The sequence below is a fragment of the Alligator mississippiensis genome, chromosome 5, assembly GCF_030867095.1.
Source record: "Alligator mississippiensis isolate rAllMis1 chromosome 5, rAllMis1, whole genome shotgun sequence".
Classification (NCBI taxonomy): Eukaryota; Metazoa; Chordata; order Crocodylia; family Alligatoridae; genus Alligator; species Alligator mississippiensis.
In genome coordinates, this window is record NC_081828.1 from 148,219,691 (window position 1) to 148,239,852 (window position 20,162).

At 42.4% G+C, this 20,162-nt stretch overlaps 1 protein-coding gene across 4 annotated transcripts in view; it reads right to left on the bottom strand.

The window, feature by feature from the left end:
* LOC102558191 (ubiquitin-conjugating enzyme E2 E2) overlaps nt 1-20,162 on the bottom strand; it is a 331,636-nt gene that overhangs the window by 31,677 nt on the left and 279,797 nt on the right. For all 4 annotated transcript variants that reach the window (XM_006271829.4, XM_059728852.1, XM_019497978.2 and 1 more), the window contains one exon: nt 4,596-4,743. In XM_006271829.4, coding sequence (XP_006271891.1) covers nt 4,596-4,743 — 148 coding nt within the window. The remainder of the gene's footprint in view (nt 1-4,595; nt 4,744-20,162) is intronic.

A 20,162-nucleotide genomic window follows, 5' to 3' on the forward strand; every position in this document is an offset into this window, starting at 1 on the left:
CACCAGCTATTTAAGCTAAAGCACCATGTTGGCATAAGAACAAATGGGTATAAATTGGTCATGAATACATTTAGACTGGAAATCAGAAGAGGTTTCAACTATCAGAGATGTGAGTTCTAGAACAGCTTTCCAGTTACAGCAATAGGGACAAGAAACCTACTAGTTTTTGGCTCAGTTAATGAAATATATTGAGTGGCATGGTTACACACAAAAAAAGGAGATCTGACACAGAGACCAAAAATTTCTCTCCTAGGCCTACTGACATGTCCTTAAATACAATCTTCTCATGTATCCTAATCCTGCAAGTAGGTCCTACAGGTGAATTTTTCTGCCCATGTAAATTGCTAATAAAGGTAGTAGAGCTTCTTTCTACAAGGGTTGATAAGAAGTATACTGTGGAACCATAATTTATGGTTAATTTTTGTTGGGGTGGTGGCAGGGTGATTAGAACATTTTATACATAAGTTCCAACTGAATTTAGAACTGTATATATAAATAATGCTATTTTCCATAATCAAACAATGAAACAATAATAAAAATACAGAGACTGACATGAGTTAAATCCCACCTGACTAACGTAAGTTTCTGTATGATTTAATAGACATGACCAAAATGAGAAAGTTGAATGGAAAAGCTATGGAGATATAGCACCTATTCTAAGGATTTCTGTCTTAATTCTCTAACCTTTATGTTGGGTTACACCCCAAATTAAAACTGAATAGCCACAAATTCTTAAGTGTATATAATTCTGCAACAGACACCTAAACACTGAAGGTTAGGTGAATTAAAGGCACAATCTCTTTAGAATGAAAAAACTAGAAGTTTGTCTACAATGAAAAGTGATTTTTTTCGAAGATTGGGTTGAATTTAAATCCCAGTAGCTATGTCTGAATACTTCATTTCTATCTACTACTGCAGAGGATGACTGCCTTGTTCTAGTTTAACTGGATGCTTTCTGGAGTGTTCTCACATGGAGTTACCCAAATATAGGTATTCCTGAACAGGTTTTCTAGAATAATAAGTGTAGACACAAGTCCTAACAGGCAGTATGGACAAGTAAACTTGTTCTTGGGTGCAGGGCCAACACTTACATTCTTAACTTTATGTACATGAATAGATCTATTAGCTTTATCGAGAACGCGCATGCAACTAAAGATTTACCCTTACCCAATGTTTACAGGACTGGGGCCTTGTTTTGTGAAAATACATGGAATTGTCATCTTGAGTGTTGCCCTAAATAATAACAGTAATGTGCTAGCATTTCATTCACCTCTTATGCTTCTGTTACCCCTCCAAGTGGCTTGGTTACTTTTGCAGATCACTCACATGTGTTCCTTCAGATACAAATACTACATCCCTTCCCCCCACTCTCCCAAAAGTCAGCCAGCTGTTACAAAATTCAGACATTCATTAACACAATTTACTGTCTGATACTGCCAAGCAAAATAGAGACAATTAATAATAATCAGAACTGAAGGGTTTGAGACAGCTTATGAGTAAAGGATTGTATTGGTTGTTTAAAAAGGACAAACAAGCTCCTGCCTTGAGTGATATGAAACAAAGGGCAGTGATGTATAACCAGTGAGGAAAGAGACTCTCTCAATGTCTTTTGTAGATTACTGTGTGAATGACACAAGCGGCAGGAGCAAATACCTCTTTTCATTTCTCAGCCCATTTGAGAAGAATAGCAGTGCTTGCAAATGAAGCTGCAGCTGTGCTCCAGCTCAGTTTAATCACTGTGTATGACTGAGGGTTAATTAGCTGCCATTCTTACTCCTATTTGTTGTTTTAATGAAGATTTGCATAAATGTAAGGCTACTGGGTAACCGATACTTGATTTTTTTCCCTTCAAACAGGGTGATGGTGGTGGAGGAATTCACTTGTCCTAAGTGTTTATGTTTGTGGAGTATTCAGTGTTGCCTTTCCATTTGACCTGATCTGCTTCTGCCTGTTTGATGTATGGTGAACAAAGAGTTCAAGGTTGCTTATCAACTTGAGACCCTGCTGGGATTCTGCCTCTAAAATGAGGCAGCATAGGTTAGATGAAGGGACAACAGAGTGGACTGAAAATTGCTCCCAGCTGATAGAGAATACACAATACACACACAGTCACAAACACACACTTTTCCCAGATGTGCCAGGGTTATTTTCAAAGTGATTGGCCCCACTGTGGGACAGAGTGACCACTTTATGGCATCATTTTCAGATGAGATTCTATGGAATAGCTAATCCAACAATTTGCTAATGATAAAATATCATCACAACTACACTCAGAATGCAACTGATAGGACAAGCAGGAGAAAAGACAGGGAGCACACCCACAAATAGAAATAAACAGTTCTATCATGCCAAATTATACAGCAACGATAAAAGCCCCTGGATTTATACAAGTCTTCAATTTCAGGAACAAATATCACTAAAATACAGGGTTTGTACATAAAAGTTATCTAGACTAGCAATAAACAGTCTCAAAGAAACAAAGAGCTCAAGGTTTCACATCAACCTGCTGTCAGCTCTGTAGGAATCACAAAGCAACATACAGAAACATTATTAATTTGGCAAAGTCTAGCTCTCAACTTCACAGGAAGCATTATAAAGACAAAGAAATCAAATCCAACACCAAATTCCATTTAAAGGGAATGCTTAAAAATCAAACTTTTGTATGACACTATTTTGCTTATTGCAGTTACATCACTGCCGAAGGTTACTAGAATTGAAAGAGAATACTGGAAAATCTACCCATTTCTTATGTCAATTTTGTCAGTACACTTAGCTGGTGCACTTGACATCATTCTGTGTATCGTTACTTCCACTGCTTTTCTTATATAGTTTCCTCCACTGAAACATCCAAAGGGGAGGGAAAAATATAACAATTTGATTGTATAATTACATAAAGATAGCAAAGGACATATAGGACTGTTGAAATACCAGATATTCTATTTAAATTCCTATTTGAAACTCACCAAACTTGCAAGTGCCCTTTTGAAAGCAGACAAGCAAAAGAATATGTTGTATATTTTTGGTTCCTAATTCTAACAATTTTCTCAGTAACTTCTGAAATGATTGTATACGTCCATAGGAAACTCTGTATTGGACATTAATACTACCATAGCCCTTACCCTGATTTCTAAAGACTTCTAGAATATGTTTGCTTTTCTCTACACGTGTGTTACCAGTCCATGGGTATCGACAAAACAAGTGTTTGGCTCAATACAATGCATAGGCAGAGGTATGGTCAGGAAGTCCCACCAACAATCCAGTAAACAGTAGGTGGCATCCTATACACCTGAAATAAGTATGCTTGAATTCACAAGGCATCAAGTAACTATCTATTCCTCTTAACAATTTCAGCTTTTAATTGGAACCCTGAGAGTTACTAAGGTCTCATTTTTCTTGCAGTGTTGGGCTGCTTTATTCCAGCCACCCCAGGCAGCTGTAAGCTGGTTGCTCTTTACATTTAATGCTAGCTTTTTATATTGCATGCACAGGCAACTGCAAATGAGAAAAAATAGCCAATCATATTTTTGTCTACTCTCACAATTTTATTGCAAGTCTCAAAATATTTTTATCTTTATCTTAAAGCAGGGGTAGCCAACCGGTGGCTCCGGAGCCACATGCAGCTCTTCAGAAGTTAACAGTATCTCCTTGAATCTTTGCACAAGCACACGGCAACCAGCTTCCAAGGCCGTTACGTCACATCATTACATATTATTGTGGCTCTTTGGCAATGTACATTGCTAAATTCTGGCTCCTTCTCAGGTTGGCCACCTCTGTCTTTTAGCCTCTGCTTTCAGTCTTAAGAATCTCAGACTTTCTGCTCTGTATGTAAAAACTTCAGCTCCTCACATTTGGGGAGAAGAGCTTGAAAACAGAGGAAACCTAAAGTCTTAACAAACAGAAAGCAAAAATGGTCCCCATATGTACCATCAAAAAAAATCTTGTGATATTTGTATATTTAGGACTTTTGCAGCAGCCATCAGTATCATTCCTTGCTCACAGTAGGCAGGAACAAAAGGTGGAGTCACACACCCAGTAGTCAGTAGGGGAACATGGTATTTGACTGAAAGGATGAATCACAGCCATTATACTAGTTAACAAGAATGACAACCTTATTTGAAGATTCTCATTGGTTATTCAAGATACAGAACAGAAACAGAATTGAAATTACTGCCCATCATTTGTGAACTATTCAGTTAGTCATCAACCACCACTGGTAGGGTAGTGTTCTTTTCACAGGAGAACATCCTGTTACTGAAATATAAGCTTTCCATTTCAATATTCATTAACATTTTCCGGGTTGTAGTAGTACAGCTTTTGCAAATTACCGTCTTCTACAAGGGATTAAACGATTTTGTTTTGAATTCATGTATTTTTATTCTTCAGTACTAAAAATGCCCCAATATTTGTGAGAATATGTTTTCTCCTTAGTTTGCATTATGTACAATTATTTTTACTTGGCTGTGGAGCAATCGTAGGTACAAAATTTGAAATCCACCTTTTTTTTTCATAATAGTAAACCAGGGTACTATGCAGGTATTTACAGTTAATAGAAAGATGGACAATTAATGCAAATGTGGAAGTGTTATTTTCCTTACCAGGGTTGCAGTCTGTGAGAAGTGAGCAGATAGAGAGGAGAACTTTAGAAATAGTTAATGCTGGACTCCAGTTGTCTTTTAAAATATCCAGGCAGATCACTCCTTGGCTGTTAATATTACAGTGATAGATTCTTGTCCGAAATGTAACCTAGAAAAAATAGGAAGTCTAAATATAAAGATGTTCAAAATAATTCCAGTATCATTATTTTTATTACAAAATACTTAGAAAATCTTATCAAAGAACATTTGCTTTCCTGGTGCCAGAGTAACTCAATAAAGCAATACCACCCTGCTGCTTTTAGTTAAAAGCTGTGCAAAAGTTTTAAGAGATTTATTATAGAACAAATCCTGCTCCTCTCTCTATAGCTTGCAATGGAATTGGTATATTGGCAGTGTGAAAGGTTGCGTGATTCCTCATGGTCTTTTCATGCCTATATGTAGACCAGTCTATTTCAGTCACTGACCTGGTATAATCTTCATAAAGTGGCTCCGTAGCCACTCCAGAGATAGAGAATACATTCTTTTACCCAGCACCTGGCCCAGTTAGTGTGTTGGGTGCTGAACAGTAAATTTGCCCATATAATGGCAATCTTATTGATTGCTAGAAAGAAGGGAGTTCAACATCTGGGCAGATGAGGCAAATTCTTCAGGTGAACCTGATACAATAATCCTGCTTATATTTCTAATACTTAAACTGATTTCCTTGGAAACATTTTGTTCTGATTTTTGATGTTTTCTGCCATTCTGCTCCACAGACTTTTCTTTTCTCAGGTGAACCAATAGTTCACATACCAGAAAGGGTAACCTGCTTTTTTTTCTTCTAGACTACAGCAATATTATCTGTTTAAAACTTTGTCCTGAAAATGTAGGCCTTTTATTTAAAAGAGTTCCAGATGCAAAAAAAATGGCTGTTTCAGAATGAATTGCATGGTTATTTTTAAAGAAATGGCCTATATAAAAATGACATCTTGCAGTTCCTTATTTATTCTCCAGTAGCAATTCATTTCCCCATCAGATTGACTCAGATAACAAGTCAAAACAAGATTTGTCTAACGTCATGCTCAACATGGTATCTAAAACCAAGACGTATAGTTTTTGTGGTATACCTCACCAGCAAACAATAACTTCCTGGAATCTGAACAGATGGGTTGATTATGTATGAGGCATTACTGACAGCAATCACAGTTTGATGATGGGTCCAATCCAATTCTTATTTAAGTTAAGGACAGACTTCCCACTGACTTCAGTAGGATCTCAATTGGATCTTTGTAAGATGATACAAGTGTGTGCAGTAATGCAATGCCATCTTGAATGCCTATTAAGTAAAAATGTAATAATTCTTTAACTGGAGAAACACTTTACCTCTGCCTTTGATAAGATACAGGAGAGAAAAGGTAGTAAAAAATTAGGTCCATAAAAATACTTTTTCCTCATTAATTGCTATTCTACATAGATCTAGAAAGGCAGTATTAGAAGCCTTGATGTCATGAATCAGTGAGTTATGTAAAAAAGAACCAAAAATAGCAGGTCAACAGCTTTTAAAATATCTCTCTTCTGAAGGTTATTGTGAATTCATAGGCTGAGTGAGCAGCTTGAAAGTCTGTACTCTCCATATGTGTGTTTTTGTACAAAGTTGTGATTTCAATTAAGGTTTTCTAGTTTGGTTCATGTAAGTGCTTTGCTTCTGCTATTTTTATATGGATTTACGAATACTTTTGCACCTTTCTGGTATAATGAGTTCAACCCAGCAAGTCACTACAGCCAGAAGATTCCTGTTACAGTGTTTGGGGTGAGTAGGAGAGTGGTCGAAGCCACTTGGAAGCTCAAGACATATTTTCTGAGCTAAAATTGCCGGTGTTGTTAGATACTACCTTTCCCACATGTTAAATGTTCTTAAGATGGTACTGTCCATGTGGTTAAGGCAGGAAAAGACAAGCTAAGTGCTTTTGAATGTCTCAAAGTTATATCTCTTTTGACAAGGATCGTCTCCAGCGGGTGTTAGGCAACTTGTGTTGTAGTAATGTCAGTCTGCTCCATGGGGCCAATACCAGCAATTTGTGGTCCTCTATTATTCTAGGAGGCATTACTCCCCCACCATGTGGATGATCCAGAACCCTACTTCCCTGGAATGACACAGAGCTGGAGGCAGCTGGGCTGCTGTGGGTGAGTGCAGAGCAATGGCAAAGGTGGGGAGGAAGCAGGATGGGGAGGTTGAGGCGCTGGAGAGCCAGGTAGCCACGGGTAAGACTTGGCAGCTGCTAGCAATGTCCCCACTCACCAGCCCTCTAGCAACATGTCAGAGAAATTATTAATCCTTAACATGCAACTACTCAGAGCATCTGCTAACTTTAATACCACCTAACATTCCTTGGAGTTACATGTGCCAACTGCAGCATGCAATAACACTTCAGCACTTCAAATATAATTGAAACAGGGAATCCTTTTGTTTCAGGATGCCCCCTGTATCAGCATATGCTTAATTTTAAGGATGTACTTCTATTTCCTTCAACAGAAACATCTTCCTAATTTGGGCCCTCAATTACACCATGGTTAAATATTACAGGGCATGATCCACTTTTATTGAAATGAATGGGAATTTTGACATTAAGTACAAGGGGAACAAGGGAGGTTTCTAGCACAGCCTGAATTATATCTTGAAACTAGATTAGCAGCCTGAGCAGTCTAAGCCTTTAACCCGCATATGGTTAAGTCGAGTTTATACTACAACTAACTTTTGCTCTCACGTGAGGGGATAGATGCACTGGAACACATTCCTCTGACTTCAGTTACAGCACAGATAAGGCCAAAGGGACCCTGACAAATTTCATTTAAGGAGATGGATGAAGGTAGTTCACATTGAGCTGTTTACACTTCTGTTGCTTCAGGTTGATACTCTACAGGAAGATAATACTTCGTCTGTTCATACTTGAAGGCTATTCACAACAATTACAGGGCCTGGAAGTGTAATTGTTTATTGTGTGGCTATACTGTTCTTAAACCTACTCACACTGGTGAATAAGCCACCTGCTCACAAGGGAATGTTTGCTACGTACCACCGAATCAAAGGACCTCTGGAGTCACCTTGTCCAACCCCCTGCACAGAAGCTGGATTCACTGTTCTCATTTATCACTGGCAAGTAATAAAGTGGGATTTGTCAAGCATAGCAAAGTACTTTGAAATGCCTGTTTGAGTATATGCAGACACTTAACAATAAAAACAACTTTTAAAGTTTCTAAAGAAGCTGTAAAACTATGGCATTCACAATATCAAACACAGTCATAACATGGTGGGATTTGTAGGCCACTGCCTAGAGACCCATATGCTTTTGTCCACGATGTCTAGGTGGTGATAACTGAATGAATTCTGACACTTAATTTTCCATCCTCAGAATGGAGAGTGAAAGGGCCCGAGCAGAGCAAATTCTAGCACTATAACTGGGACTTGCTGTAGAGCAGGGGTGGGCAATTAGTTCAGCTGGAGGTCCACTTCATGAGTTTTGGTGAGGTGTTGAGGGCTGCAAGGATAGCCCCGCTCCTTGACAGGGGGTCCCACCCTTGGCCACCACCTTGAGACCAGAAGTCCCACCCCTAACCCCTGACCTTTGCCATGGGAAGTCCTTCCCCTTGCCCCAGAAGTACTCCAGAGTAGGGGGGGCTTGCCATCTTGGAACTGGAAATCAAACAAATCATATAATAAAAATCAAACATCTACTATAACATATTTTAATTTTATTTAAAAAAATGTTTTGTCCTGATTGATGTGTTTTTGTGTAGTGTATATAGAGGTGATTGCATAAAAGCTCAAAATAAAGTCTTATTTTTGTATATTGTGTTTGGAGGGGTACCAGATGTATGTGGGGGTGTGTGTGGGATGTTTTTGTGTTGGGGGAGTGTGTGTGTGGGGGAAGGATGTGGGTATGGTGGGGGGTGTGGTGCGTGTATGACAGGATGTGTGGTTGGGATGTGTGCGGGTATGGTGGGGGTGAGGGTTGTATGGGGTGTGTGGTTGGGGTGTGGGTTGTTGGGTGTGTGCATATGGGGGGCTTCCCCTCCCACCGAGCTTCTCCTCCACCCACTCTTTGTAACATGGCTGAGCCCAGCCTCTCCAAGGCGCAGGTGGGGGTGGGAAATCAATGCCGTCTGCCTGGCTCGCAGTGAACTGCAAAGGGGCGAGAGACAGCTGCTGCTGGCAGGCATCAAGGAAAGCTCAGTGGCAGGGGGGAAGAGGGGAAGCCTGGAGCAGTTGGCTCTCTTTGCCTCTGTGTTGGACCTGCCCCTCTGGGCTGTAGCCAAGCCCACACTGGCTCTTGCTGCTGCTGTTTCCACCCCACTTGCCCATTCCACATCTGCCTGGCAAGGCTGCAGTCAAGCCTGTGCTGGCTCCTGCTGCTGCTGCTCCTGCCCCACCTGCATGTCCCACACCTGACCAGCGGGGCTTTGTGAGCACCCAGGCTCCTTTGTGTGACCCCACCGCCTCCATCCACATGCTTCCCCACCCAGCCATGCATGAGCAGGACCAAAGCGAGTTGCAGGCAGAGCCCACCCCACTCCCTGCAATGCTGCAGCTTCCCCTTTCTACCTGCTCCCAGAGCACAGCAGCAGGGAAAGGAGGAGTCACTGGAGGCCAGGGGAGCCCCGCAGTTCCTTGGGCGGCTGCAGCAGTGGCAGCAGTAGCCCTGCCCAGAAGCTGTCCCCACTGGCCAGGGCTGGGGTCCTCTGCCAGGGAGGCTGGGAGTGCAGCACATGCTGCCCCAGATGAGAGCAGGTAGGACTTCGCCCCATGCAGAGCGCAACAGGAGCAGCCACCAGCCAGGCCAGATACAATTAATTGGTGGGTACTTGTCTGCAGGCTGGATCCAATCAGCTGATGGGCTAGTTCTGGCCCACAGGCCATATTTTGCCTAACTCTGTGCTAGAAATTATATTTTTCTATGGCAAGCTGGAAAATGTCTGCTATCTATTAACATCCATGTAAACAACTATAATGGAAGATCCTTTGTTCTTCCCTTTCTGTACAGCATCTGTAGTCCAGGAAAAGTAAGAGAGACACTCTTCCCTTGTAACTGATTGTGTGCATGGCTAAGGCATCATATTCCCTCAATGACTCCCATGTACCTGATGTTACATTTGCCACATACACTGAGTTTTTGCAGGGTCATCCCTATTCATTGCCAGGAGAGCAAGAAGTGAACTGATAATACTATTGAAAGGGTATTACTTTTCTGTAATATGGTCATATTTTTACTTTTCATACCACTTGAGTCCTATTAAGGGCGCAGGCTAATGTTTCCATTTATCCCTTAATAAATACACCAAAATACTCCTTTGAAAACACTCAAGGGATTGTGGGTGTGTGGCTGAAGTTATTGTCAGATTAAAGAATGATAGTGAAGCAATGTCTCTTTGGCTAACGACAGCTGTCCACTCTAGATTCATTCTCTATAATACTGTAGTGCTTACCTTGTCCATTTTCAGTAGATACATATTTAGGACAAGGAGATGTACAGAGGAAATAAGAATTTTTTCTAAAAAATTTCTACAGTAAAAATATTGTAAGAGGGTTTCAAAGTACAGATACAGAATTTAAAGGAATTCACACCATTTGATAATAAACAATAAGAATAAATAGACCTGAGGAAAGACGGCAGGAGAACTGCATCCGAGAAACCAACTGGCGGCTTCGGCAGTGGTGTCTTGAGGCAGGCTTCGGCTTTCTGGACAATGACCCGCACATCACGACGAGGGACATGCTCAGCTGGGATGGGCTTCACCTGTCCCCCAAAGGTAAGCGTGTGTTTTCTTCTAGGTTGGCGGATCTCCTCCGGCGGGCTTTAAACTAGGCTCATTGGGGGGAGGGGAGTACGAGGGCAGGGGAAGCTGTGGACCACCAAACCATGTGGCACCCACAAGGACAGACCAGCCTGAAGAAAGAGAGCATTGGAAACCTGAAAGCCATGGGGAGGCCAGCACTACAGAACAGGTAAGAAACAAGAAGGTAAGAAACAATGGGCCCCTTGGGACTCGGAGCGGGGGGGCAGCAAAGGCACCAGTCGCAGGGCTCAAGTGCCTATATACTAATGCTAGGAGCATGGGGAACAAGCAGGATGAACTAGCACTCCTGCTTGCACTAAACACCTATGACTTAGTGGGGCTAACAGAAACCTGGTGGGATTCATCCCACGACTGGGCGGTACATATCGAGGGCTATAGATTGTACAGAAAGGACAGGTCAGGGAAGAAAGTGGGGGGGGGGTTGCACTTTATGTCAGTGAGCAATATACATCAACCCTCATCAAGACAGAATCCAAGGTTGAGGAAGTAGAAGGATTGTGGGTTAGGCTACATGGGGGGCAAGGAGAAAGGGATTTGGTGGTAGGGGTCTGCTACAGACCCCCACACCAAGGGGAAGAAATAGATGCGGGGCTCCTGAGGCAACTGTCCGAGACCATAAAAGCTAAAGAGGCGGTAGTCATGGGGGACCTAAACTACCCGGATATCTGCTGGGAGACGCAGACAGCAAGGTCCCATCGCTCACGCAGGTTTCTAACCTGTGTACAGGACCTCCACCTGACACAGGAGGTGCATGGTCCCACTAGGGGGAATGTCATACTGGATCTGGTATTGGCAACAGGGGATGACATGATAGGGGACCTCCAGATCGGTAGCCATTTGGGAGACAGTGATCACCTTATAATAGAATTCAACATAAGACGTCGAGTGGGTAAGGTAACTAGTAGGGTGAAAGTGCTAGACTTTAGGAAAGCTGATTTCAATGAACTCAGGTGATTAGTCAAGGACGCACTGCAGAGTAGGAGTTTTGAAGGGATGGGAGCCCAAGAAGGGTGGCTGTGCCTTAAGGAAACGATCCTTCAGGCACAAAGCAAGACGATCCCCGAGCGAGGCAAAAGAGGGAAAGGGGCCAGGAGGCTTCCATGGCTGACCAGAGAAATCCAGGGCAGCCTAAGGGCCAAAAGGGGAGCACATAAAAAGTGGAAACAAGGTGAGATCACTAAAGATGAATATACCTCCTCTGCTCGTGCTTGTAGGGAGGCAGTTAGACGGGCCAAAGCTACCATGGAGCTGAGGATGGCAACCCAAGTAAAAGACAGCAAGAAATTGTTTTTTAGATATATTGGGAGTAAAAGGAAGGCCCAGGGAGGAATAGGACCCCTGCTAAATGGGCAGAAACAATTGGTGACAGACAGTGGGGACAAGGCTGAACTCCTCAACGAGTTCTTTGCCTCAGTGTTCCTAAGTGAGGGGCACGACAAGTCTCTCACTGGGGTTGTAGAGAGGCAGCAGCAAGGCGCCAGACTTCCATACGTAGATCCTGAGGTGGTGCAGAGTCACTTGGAAGAACTGGATGCCTTTAAGTCGGCAGGCCCGGATGAGCTCCATCCGAGGGTGCTGAAGGCACTGGCCGACATCATTGCAGAGCCACTGGCAGGAATATTCGAACGTTCGTGGCGCACGGGCCAAGTCCCGGAGGACTGGAAAAGGGCTAACGTGGTCCCCATTTTCAAAAAGGGGAGGAAGGAGGACCCGGGCAACTATAGGCCAGTCAGTCTCATCTCCATCCTTGGTAAAGTCTTTGAAAAAATTATCAAGGCTCACATTTGTGAGAGCCCGGCAGGGCAAATTATGCTGAGGGAAAACCAGCACGGGTTTGTGGCGGGCAGATCGTGCCTGACCAATCTAGTCTCTTTCTATGACCAGGTTACGAAACGCCTAGACATAGGAGGAGGGGTGGATGACGTATACTTAGACTTCAGGAAGGCCTTCGATACGGTATCCCACCCCATACTGGTGAACAAGTTAAGAGGCTGTGATGTGGATGACTACACAGTCTGGTGGGTGGCGAATTGGCTAGAGGGTCGCACCCAGAGAGTCGTGGTGGATGGGTCAGTATCGACCTGGAAGGGTGTGGGCAGTGGGGTCCTGCAGGGCTCGGTCCTTGGACCGATACTCTTTAATGTCTTCATCAGTGACTTGGACGAGGGAGTCAAATGTACTCTGTCCAAGTTTGCAGATGACACAAAGCTATGAGGAGAAGTGGACACGCTGGAGGGCAGGGAGCAGCTGCAAGCAGACCTGGATAGGTTGGACAAGTGGGCAGAAAACAACAGGATGCAGTTCAACAAGGAGAAATGCAAAGTGCTGCACTTAGGGAGGAAAAATGTCCAGCACACCTACAGCCTAGGGAATGACCTGCTGGGTGGCACAGAGGTGGAAAGGGAACTTGGAGTCCTAGTGGACTCCAAGATGAACATGAGCCGGCAGTGTGACGAAGCCATCAGAAAAGCCAATGGCACTTTATCGTGCATCAGCAGATGCATGACGAATAGGTCCAAGGAGGTGATACTTCCCCTCTATAGGGCACTGGTCAGACCGCAGTTGGAGTACTGCGTGCAATTCTGGGCGCCACACTTCACGAGGGATGTGGATAACCTGGAGAGGGTCCAGAGAAGGGCCACTCATATGGTCAAGGGCCTGCAGACCAAGCCCTACAAGGAGAGACTAGAGAAACTGGACCTTTTCAGCCTCCGCAAGAGAAGGTTGAGAGGCGACCTTGTGGCTACCTTTAAGTTCATCACGGGGGCACAGAAGGGAATTGGTGAGTATTTATTCACCACAGCACCCCCGGGGGTTACAAGAAACAATGGCCACAAGCTAGCAGAGAGCAGATTTAGATTGGACATTAGGAAGAACTTCTTCACAGTTCGAGTGGCCAAGGTCTGGAACGGGCTCCCAAGGGAGGTGGTGCTCTCCCCTACCCTGGGGGTCTTCAAGAGTAGGTTAGACAAGTATCTAGCTGGGGTCATCTAGACCCAGCACTCTTTCCTGCTTATGCAGGGGGTCGGACTCGATGATCTATTGAGGTCCCTTCCGACCCTAACATCTATGAATCTATGAATCTATGTTGATGCCTGAAAACTTGTGCAACTTCTCAATTACACTATTGGTTCAATGAAAGATACCACAAAAAGTCTTGCCCCAAGAAGAATAAATACATTTATTTACATAGTGCTCTATATCAAACTGCTTTGGGCTTTATATAACAAAATACAACAGAAACAAAATAGAAGTCCAACCTCTTGAAATAAAAGTGAAAAAGGTTTGCTTCAAGGATTTAAGTTCCTAGACAACATTTCTGTTGTTTCCAGCTCTAAAGTGAGAATTTCATTTTGATAAAGACTGCAGGAACATGATCCCAAAGTGCATGAAGCTGGCAAAGGTCAAAAAGCATGCTGTATTTTACACATCTCTCTGGATTTTATGTAAGAATAGTAGCTCCAGTTTCAGAATGTCAAAAAGTAGGAGCAACAGTTTTGTCTACACCAACAGAGGAAATCATAGAAAGAAAAACTAGCCCAAACTCTTTATTTACATCAGGATGACTATTTCAGAACAATCTAAAATAACCCTATGGTCCTGAGTGATGCAATGTTCATGCAACATCTTTTATGTTAATTAGTATCCTTCCATTTCTTAGAGGTAGATCAATCTAATGTATATCATACTCACTGAGGCTGCATTTCTAGAACCTGATGGTCCATCTCTGCTTTTTAACTATAAAATTGCAGCATGCACAATAACAATTAATTAGAACAGCAGCTGAGATATTTAACAGATAATGACAAAGTGCATTATAAATTACAGACCATATGATACCCATAGTTAAAGTGGACTATTCTAATGCATGTCAAGAAAAGAACTCTGTTCGGTTTTGGCGAAAATTGCACATCATCTAATTTTAGTAGATAATTAATACCTAAAGATTTATTTTATAATATGAAAAATTACCTGCATTAGCAGGAAATATTAGTTTGTAGCTAGCTTTATTTGACTCATGAGAAAACTGAGCCTCAAGCCATTATAGGGCTTTTTGTAACAAAATGCCTTGTTCATGATATGGTTTGCTAGAAGTGATAGCAATTCAATAGAGAGTATATTATGGATTACCTTTTAATATTGTCTAAAATGAAACAATGTCTAATCCTGATAATAATACAGTATATTAATGATAATTAGGAAGCTGGCTGATCGCCCAATCTACCCTGGTGAAAAGAGTATTAAAAGACAAAGGAAATACCATTTGAAGTAAACAGAAAAATGGTAAGTGTATATGTACCATATGAATGTTTTCAGTTTGCACATTGACTTACTAGATCAAAAACAGAATGGCCAAGACAGATTTTACTGTTAATCTTGTAGTTACATCAGTAGCTACAAGAGAACAACAACTAAAAAAGAAGCTCTAAGGAACCCTTTGAAAAAAATGTAAAAGGCAGGAGAAGAACAAAGAAAACAGAAATATAACCAGGTTAGAAAGCTTCAGGATAGCAACAATATTGAGTGGCGCAGAGTGAAAAGGTTTCTCAGATAAAGATAATACAAGTTTCTGTGAAATGACTTTATTCCTGACCTTATCTTGTGAGATTATTGAATTTAAGAAAGGCTGTGGCAGCCAAATGAAAGATAAAGAACAGATATAAACGATTTACTGGTTGTCATTTAAGCTTTTGTTTTTGCTTTTAATAGCTTTTGTCAATAGTATTTTTTTTTAGTAGTTTTAGCTTGTGATGGGGTCATGTCTGTCATTACCAGCAGTCTACCAGACTTTCTTTTTGGTTAAGCCAAAATACCCTTTTATGAATTAAAGAAATCCATCTGTTCTGATAGAACTGTGGACAAATATCCCACGTCAACATGCTCTTTCCAGTTCTCTATAGATTTCTGGTTTTAGCTTTGTTTTAAATTATTGTACAGCCTTTATGCAGCGTGACTGAATTCACTGGCATATAAAGCTGATCAACATTTAATAAACTTTACGAGACTTATTTCTTAAAGGGACACCTGTCAGGTGGTAAGCCACCCTGTGGTAAGAATCCTGTGAAGGGCTGGGAATCTCCTGCAGGACATCCTTAATTTCCATTCTAGGGAGTGAGGGCCCAGTGCCTGCAATAGGGAAGAGTGGTGAGAAGAAAAGATAGGTTTCACAGGAAGGAAACAGGGAATTTACTTTGTATATGTGTCCTAAACTTCAGATGGGCTTATTTTAATCAACTCGAAATATATGGAAGTGTCTGACACACCCTGGCACGTTAAGAATACCAAGAGAAAGAATGATATGCAATAATAATTATCCAACTCAGAAGAGTTATCAGCCACCTGGATCCCCTGCGTCCCAGAAAATCAGTGATTCACAATGCTGTTTTATATTGAATATGACATATGCATGAATTGATAATAATTAGTAACATAGCTCTTCCCCATTTCCTTTCTTTTTCTTTCTCCCCCTGCTATTTTGACCTCAGTCCCCTCTGTTCCTAGTTCTCCTCTGTGATTCTGTCTCTCTGATGATCACTGAAGTTTCTTTTCAGTGGAAAGGCATTTGGACAGGAACTTCCTTGAGGTCAGTACTGTGTGCTGATGTGTAGCATCAGTGTCCCTTGAATGTGTTAGGAAGTGGAACTGTATCTAGCGGTTTTCAGTCCCAAGAGAGAGCTACCTGCACTGTTGGGTAGAGCAACTAAGAATCGCATCACCAATTCTCACAACTTTCTTCCCATGTCTTCTGATATTTTTAAAATGGTTTTAATTAAATTTATGATTTTTGTATGGCTGTCAATTAATTACAGTTAATGTGTGTAATTAACGTGAACTGGTTCTCGCATTAATTTTTTTAACGCGTTAATTGCACATGTGATTTTCGAACCTTCACTCAGGCTCCGTTCCGCCACCACCAGGCTGCCCAGTGCGGCAGCAGGGGCAGCACAGAGGACCACAGGGCAGCCTGGGCACAGGCTCAGGGCAGCTCCAGTAGAAGTGGGGGGCATACACACAGACACAGTCACAGATGAGCAGCTGGAGCCTGCACACTGTATGTACAGCAGCGCTGTGCCAGTAAGTCTGTGGAGGGGAAGGGGCAGGGGAAAGGGTGGTAGGGCAGATCAAGGCCCCCACGGTGAGGGAGGGAGTGGGGTAGGGTGCTGGGGTGAATGGGGCCCCGGGGATGGGGTGAGTCATGGGACGGAGCTGTGGGAGGCTCGTCTAGGGGCACATGGGGTGGGGGGGGGAACATGGCTCCCCGCTGCTGTGCACATCCCCAGAGGAGGCATGGGGGGTGGCATGTGCCCCCAGATTTGTGTGCGAGGCAGAGGTGGGCTGCCCTTTGCAGGCTGGGACTCTGCATCTGCTGCCTTTGCTCCAAAGCCACGCGACATCATGTTGTACCTCCCACAGCAGAGTAGGCAGAGGATGCGCGGCTTCAGGAGCAAAAGCAGCAGGGTGCAGAGTCCCAGCCCACAGCAGGCAGCCTGCCCCCACCCCACACACAAATCCAGGGGGCACATGTCCCCCATGTCTCCCCCAGAGATGCGCACAGTAGCAGGGAGCTGGCAGCTCCATCCCATGACCCACCCCAGCCTGGGGGCCCCACTCCCTCCCCCACCATGGGGGGGCCTTGATCTGTTCCCTGCTCCCCTTCCCTCTTATTCTGTCCCTCCCTCTCCACAGACTTACCTCCTGGGAGGTGTGTGTGTGTGTGTGTGTTTGCCCCTCACTCCCAAGCCACAGCCCCCCCAGCCCTGCTGCTGCCCCTCACTCCTGACCCACAGTACACCACATCCTGCCAGGGCATGGGGGGTCTCTCCCTCAGGCTCTAAACCCCACACACCCACCCACAGCCTCCCAACACCTTCACAAATTCCCCCCACCCCACATCCCATGCCCACCCCAACCATATAAAGTACTTGCATAATTTTGCATAATTTTGAGATTTTCTGTGCATTAAAATTGTGATTAATTGCAACTAATTTTTTTAATTGCACAATTAATTGTGATCAAATTTTTAAATCATTTGACAGCCCTAGATTTTTACCTCTGCTTTCACAAGGTTTTACCCAGAGTGAAAAGGCTACCATTTTCACATATTTTCCATGAGAAAGAAGAACAAGCTACCCTCAGCCAGATGGTTCAAATGAGGTTGTTTCCAGCAAAAAAATACTGAATTCTTATTCACTGTGTGAAGGACAAATGTGGAACAGGGGAATGTCAATGTAAAGGAATGAAGATGGTGGGGGCAGCAGGGAATTGGGATATATTAGGAAAAAGCAATGAAAAACGAGACAGCGAAACTAGAGCGTAAGAGACACCTGAGAGGAGGTGCAGAGAAAAGCAGCATGGCTGAGACGGATAATGCAATGAGTAGGAAGGAGACTGTAAAAGAGATAAAGTAGGTCTTGCACATGCGGAATACAGCAAGGCAATAGGAGACTCTGGAGGAGCATGGAGGTAATGTGTGAGTGCAACAGCTGCCTACCTATTCTAGGTTGGGATGGGGATGGATAAAGACAGAATGACAGGCTCAGAGAGGGTAAATTGTAGAGGCCTTTCTGAAAAGAGTGACGCGGCCTGCACTTTTGTGTCTGTACTAAACCTTGGTTTGGAATCCAAGATACTAATATGGCAAACTGGGTTGGGAGGCTTCTACTTAGATATGAAAAAACTCAGAAGGAATGTGATTCTTACAGAATGTAGGTGTGACTTGATTTTTGAATGTTTGGAGTTGGTACTAGCGAAGAATGCTAATTCCATGCTTGTGGTCTAAGAAAAATAGCACCTTAGAAAATTAGCCACTATACCATAGAAAAGACAAAAAAAGTATTTAAAAGACAAGCATGTATAAAATAAATATGAAAAGGGAAGAAAAACCTTTTGACAAAAGGAACTGGTCTTGTACATGAGACTGCACTTACCAAAAAAAAAAAAGCATAAGGCTTGTACCACAGAAGTGGGCTTTCACAATAGATAATGAAATTTTGTGCATATAGATTAGCTTTATATGAGCATCACAAAGGAGAGGCAAGGATTTCTTAGGGTGATACCTTTTTATTGGATCAAATGCATAGTTGGGATAGAATTAGGTAAGCTCCTGAATGCAATACATTCTTAAGAAAACCTTGCCTCTTGCATAATTCCTGGACCACCCCGGCTACAATATCACTCTAATACTACCATCACATATGAAACATTAAAGAAATACTCAGGACTTAAATCAACATATTGTAAATACAGTATGCAGTATTTAAAAGGGAACAAGACTTTTCCTGGCATTACAATGGTTGACATAACTTAGTTTAGCTTTGAAATCCTGTGAACAGTGTTTCAGTCAATCGACAGACAGGTGAGATTTACAAGGGGAAATGGGACTTTTATTTTAATTTTGATTTAGAGGTGATTTAGCATAGTGCAGTTCTCAAGTCAATTGAGATTAAGTCCCCAGCAAGATCAATTGTAGAGTTGGGATTAAGAGATTTTATCAATCACTCAATTAAAGCCCTCACCCAGCAGATATACTAGGATAGTGATAGATACATCCACAAGTAAATGGAACTGACAGCATAATAGATTTAATATAGTTAAATATACTAATGGAAATAACAAAGGTAGTCCTTAATGAAAACACAGATCCCATTATAGTGGCAATTCTTGAAGATAATTTTCTCTAGAATAATATGTTTCATACAAACAGCTTTGTGGGAGACTGACGAGGCTTCTGGATTTGTAGAAATGTCATGTTCTGGAGAGGTAGAATACAGGATAATGTAATCAACCCCTTTCTTTTGATAATTAAACCGTATATAATGTGGTGGCTTGAATTGTCATGAACTGTAAAATTTAGAAGGGTTTTAGTTCTAAAACATTTGGATATGCAGGCAATTCACCAACTTCTAACATAGATAAGAGCCAAAAACAGATTAGAATTTTCTCAAGTTGACTAAAAAGGAACAATATTCTGTGTGTGTATATTACACCTGCACATGTGTGTGTTCTAGAAAAGCAGAGGCAGCACATTTTTAGGAGATAAAGTTTTCTTTTATTCTTTTCCTTGATGAAATTGGCTGAATCCATCAAGCATAAAAGGAAGCTATTTAGCAAGAAAACAAAATCTTAAAAGGTATATATTTTTTAAAGCATTATAAGGTCATGAAGGCCTTAGAGGAATGCAGGACTGTTTCCCTGTCAGGCCGTCCATATAGTTTTATTATTATTTTTTAAATGGCCATCCAGAGTATGCTGTCAACCAAGTTCTTCTTTCATCCACTGCATTGCATGGAAGACACTGACACAAGGATGGAGTGCATTTTCAGCTGCTAACACTCATGCTGTTTTTGTGAATCAAGTTAAATTTTTTATCAAGATCTGACATTAGCACAAAGGAGAGATCATGTGAATGTGCTGTCTCATGTAGATTCTGCCACACCTTGCCACAACTGGCTTGATAAAAGTCAAGATGATGCTTTAAAACAAAATAAAACCAAAATAACTCCCTCCCCCCCCCGCAAAACCCCCAAACAAACAATACAACCACCACACAACTGAAAAGAAAAGTAGAATTATGTGGGTTGTTCGATTTCTTGCTGAATCAGGCAACTGGGTCCTAAGCCAATTTCTTGAGTGTTGTACAAGCTTGCACAAAGTGGAAGCTAGGAAATATTTTTAATTGACTGGAGCCTCCCAGAAAGCCAGAACTAATTTGTCAGTTCTCAGATGAGCTGTTCC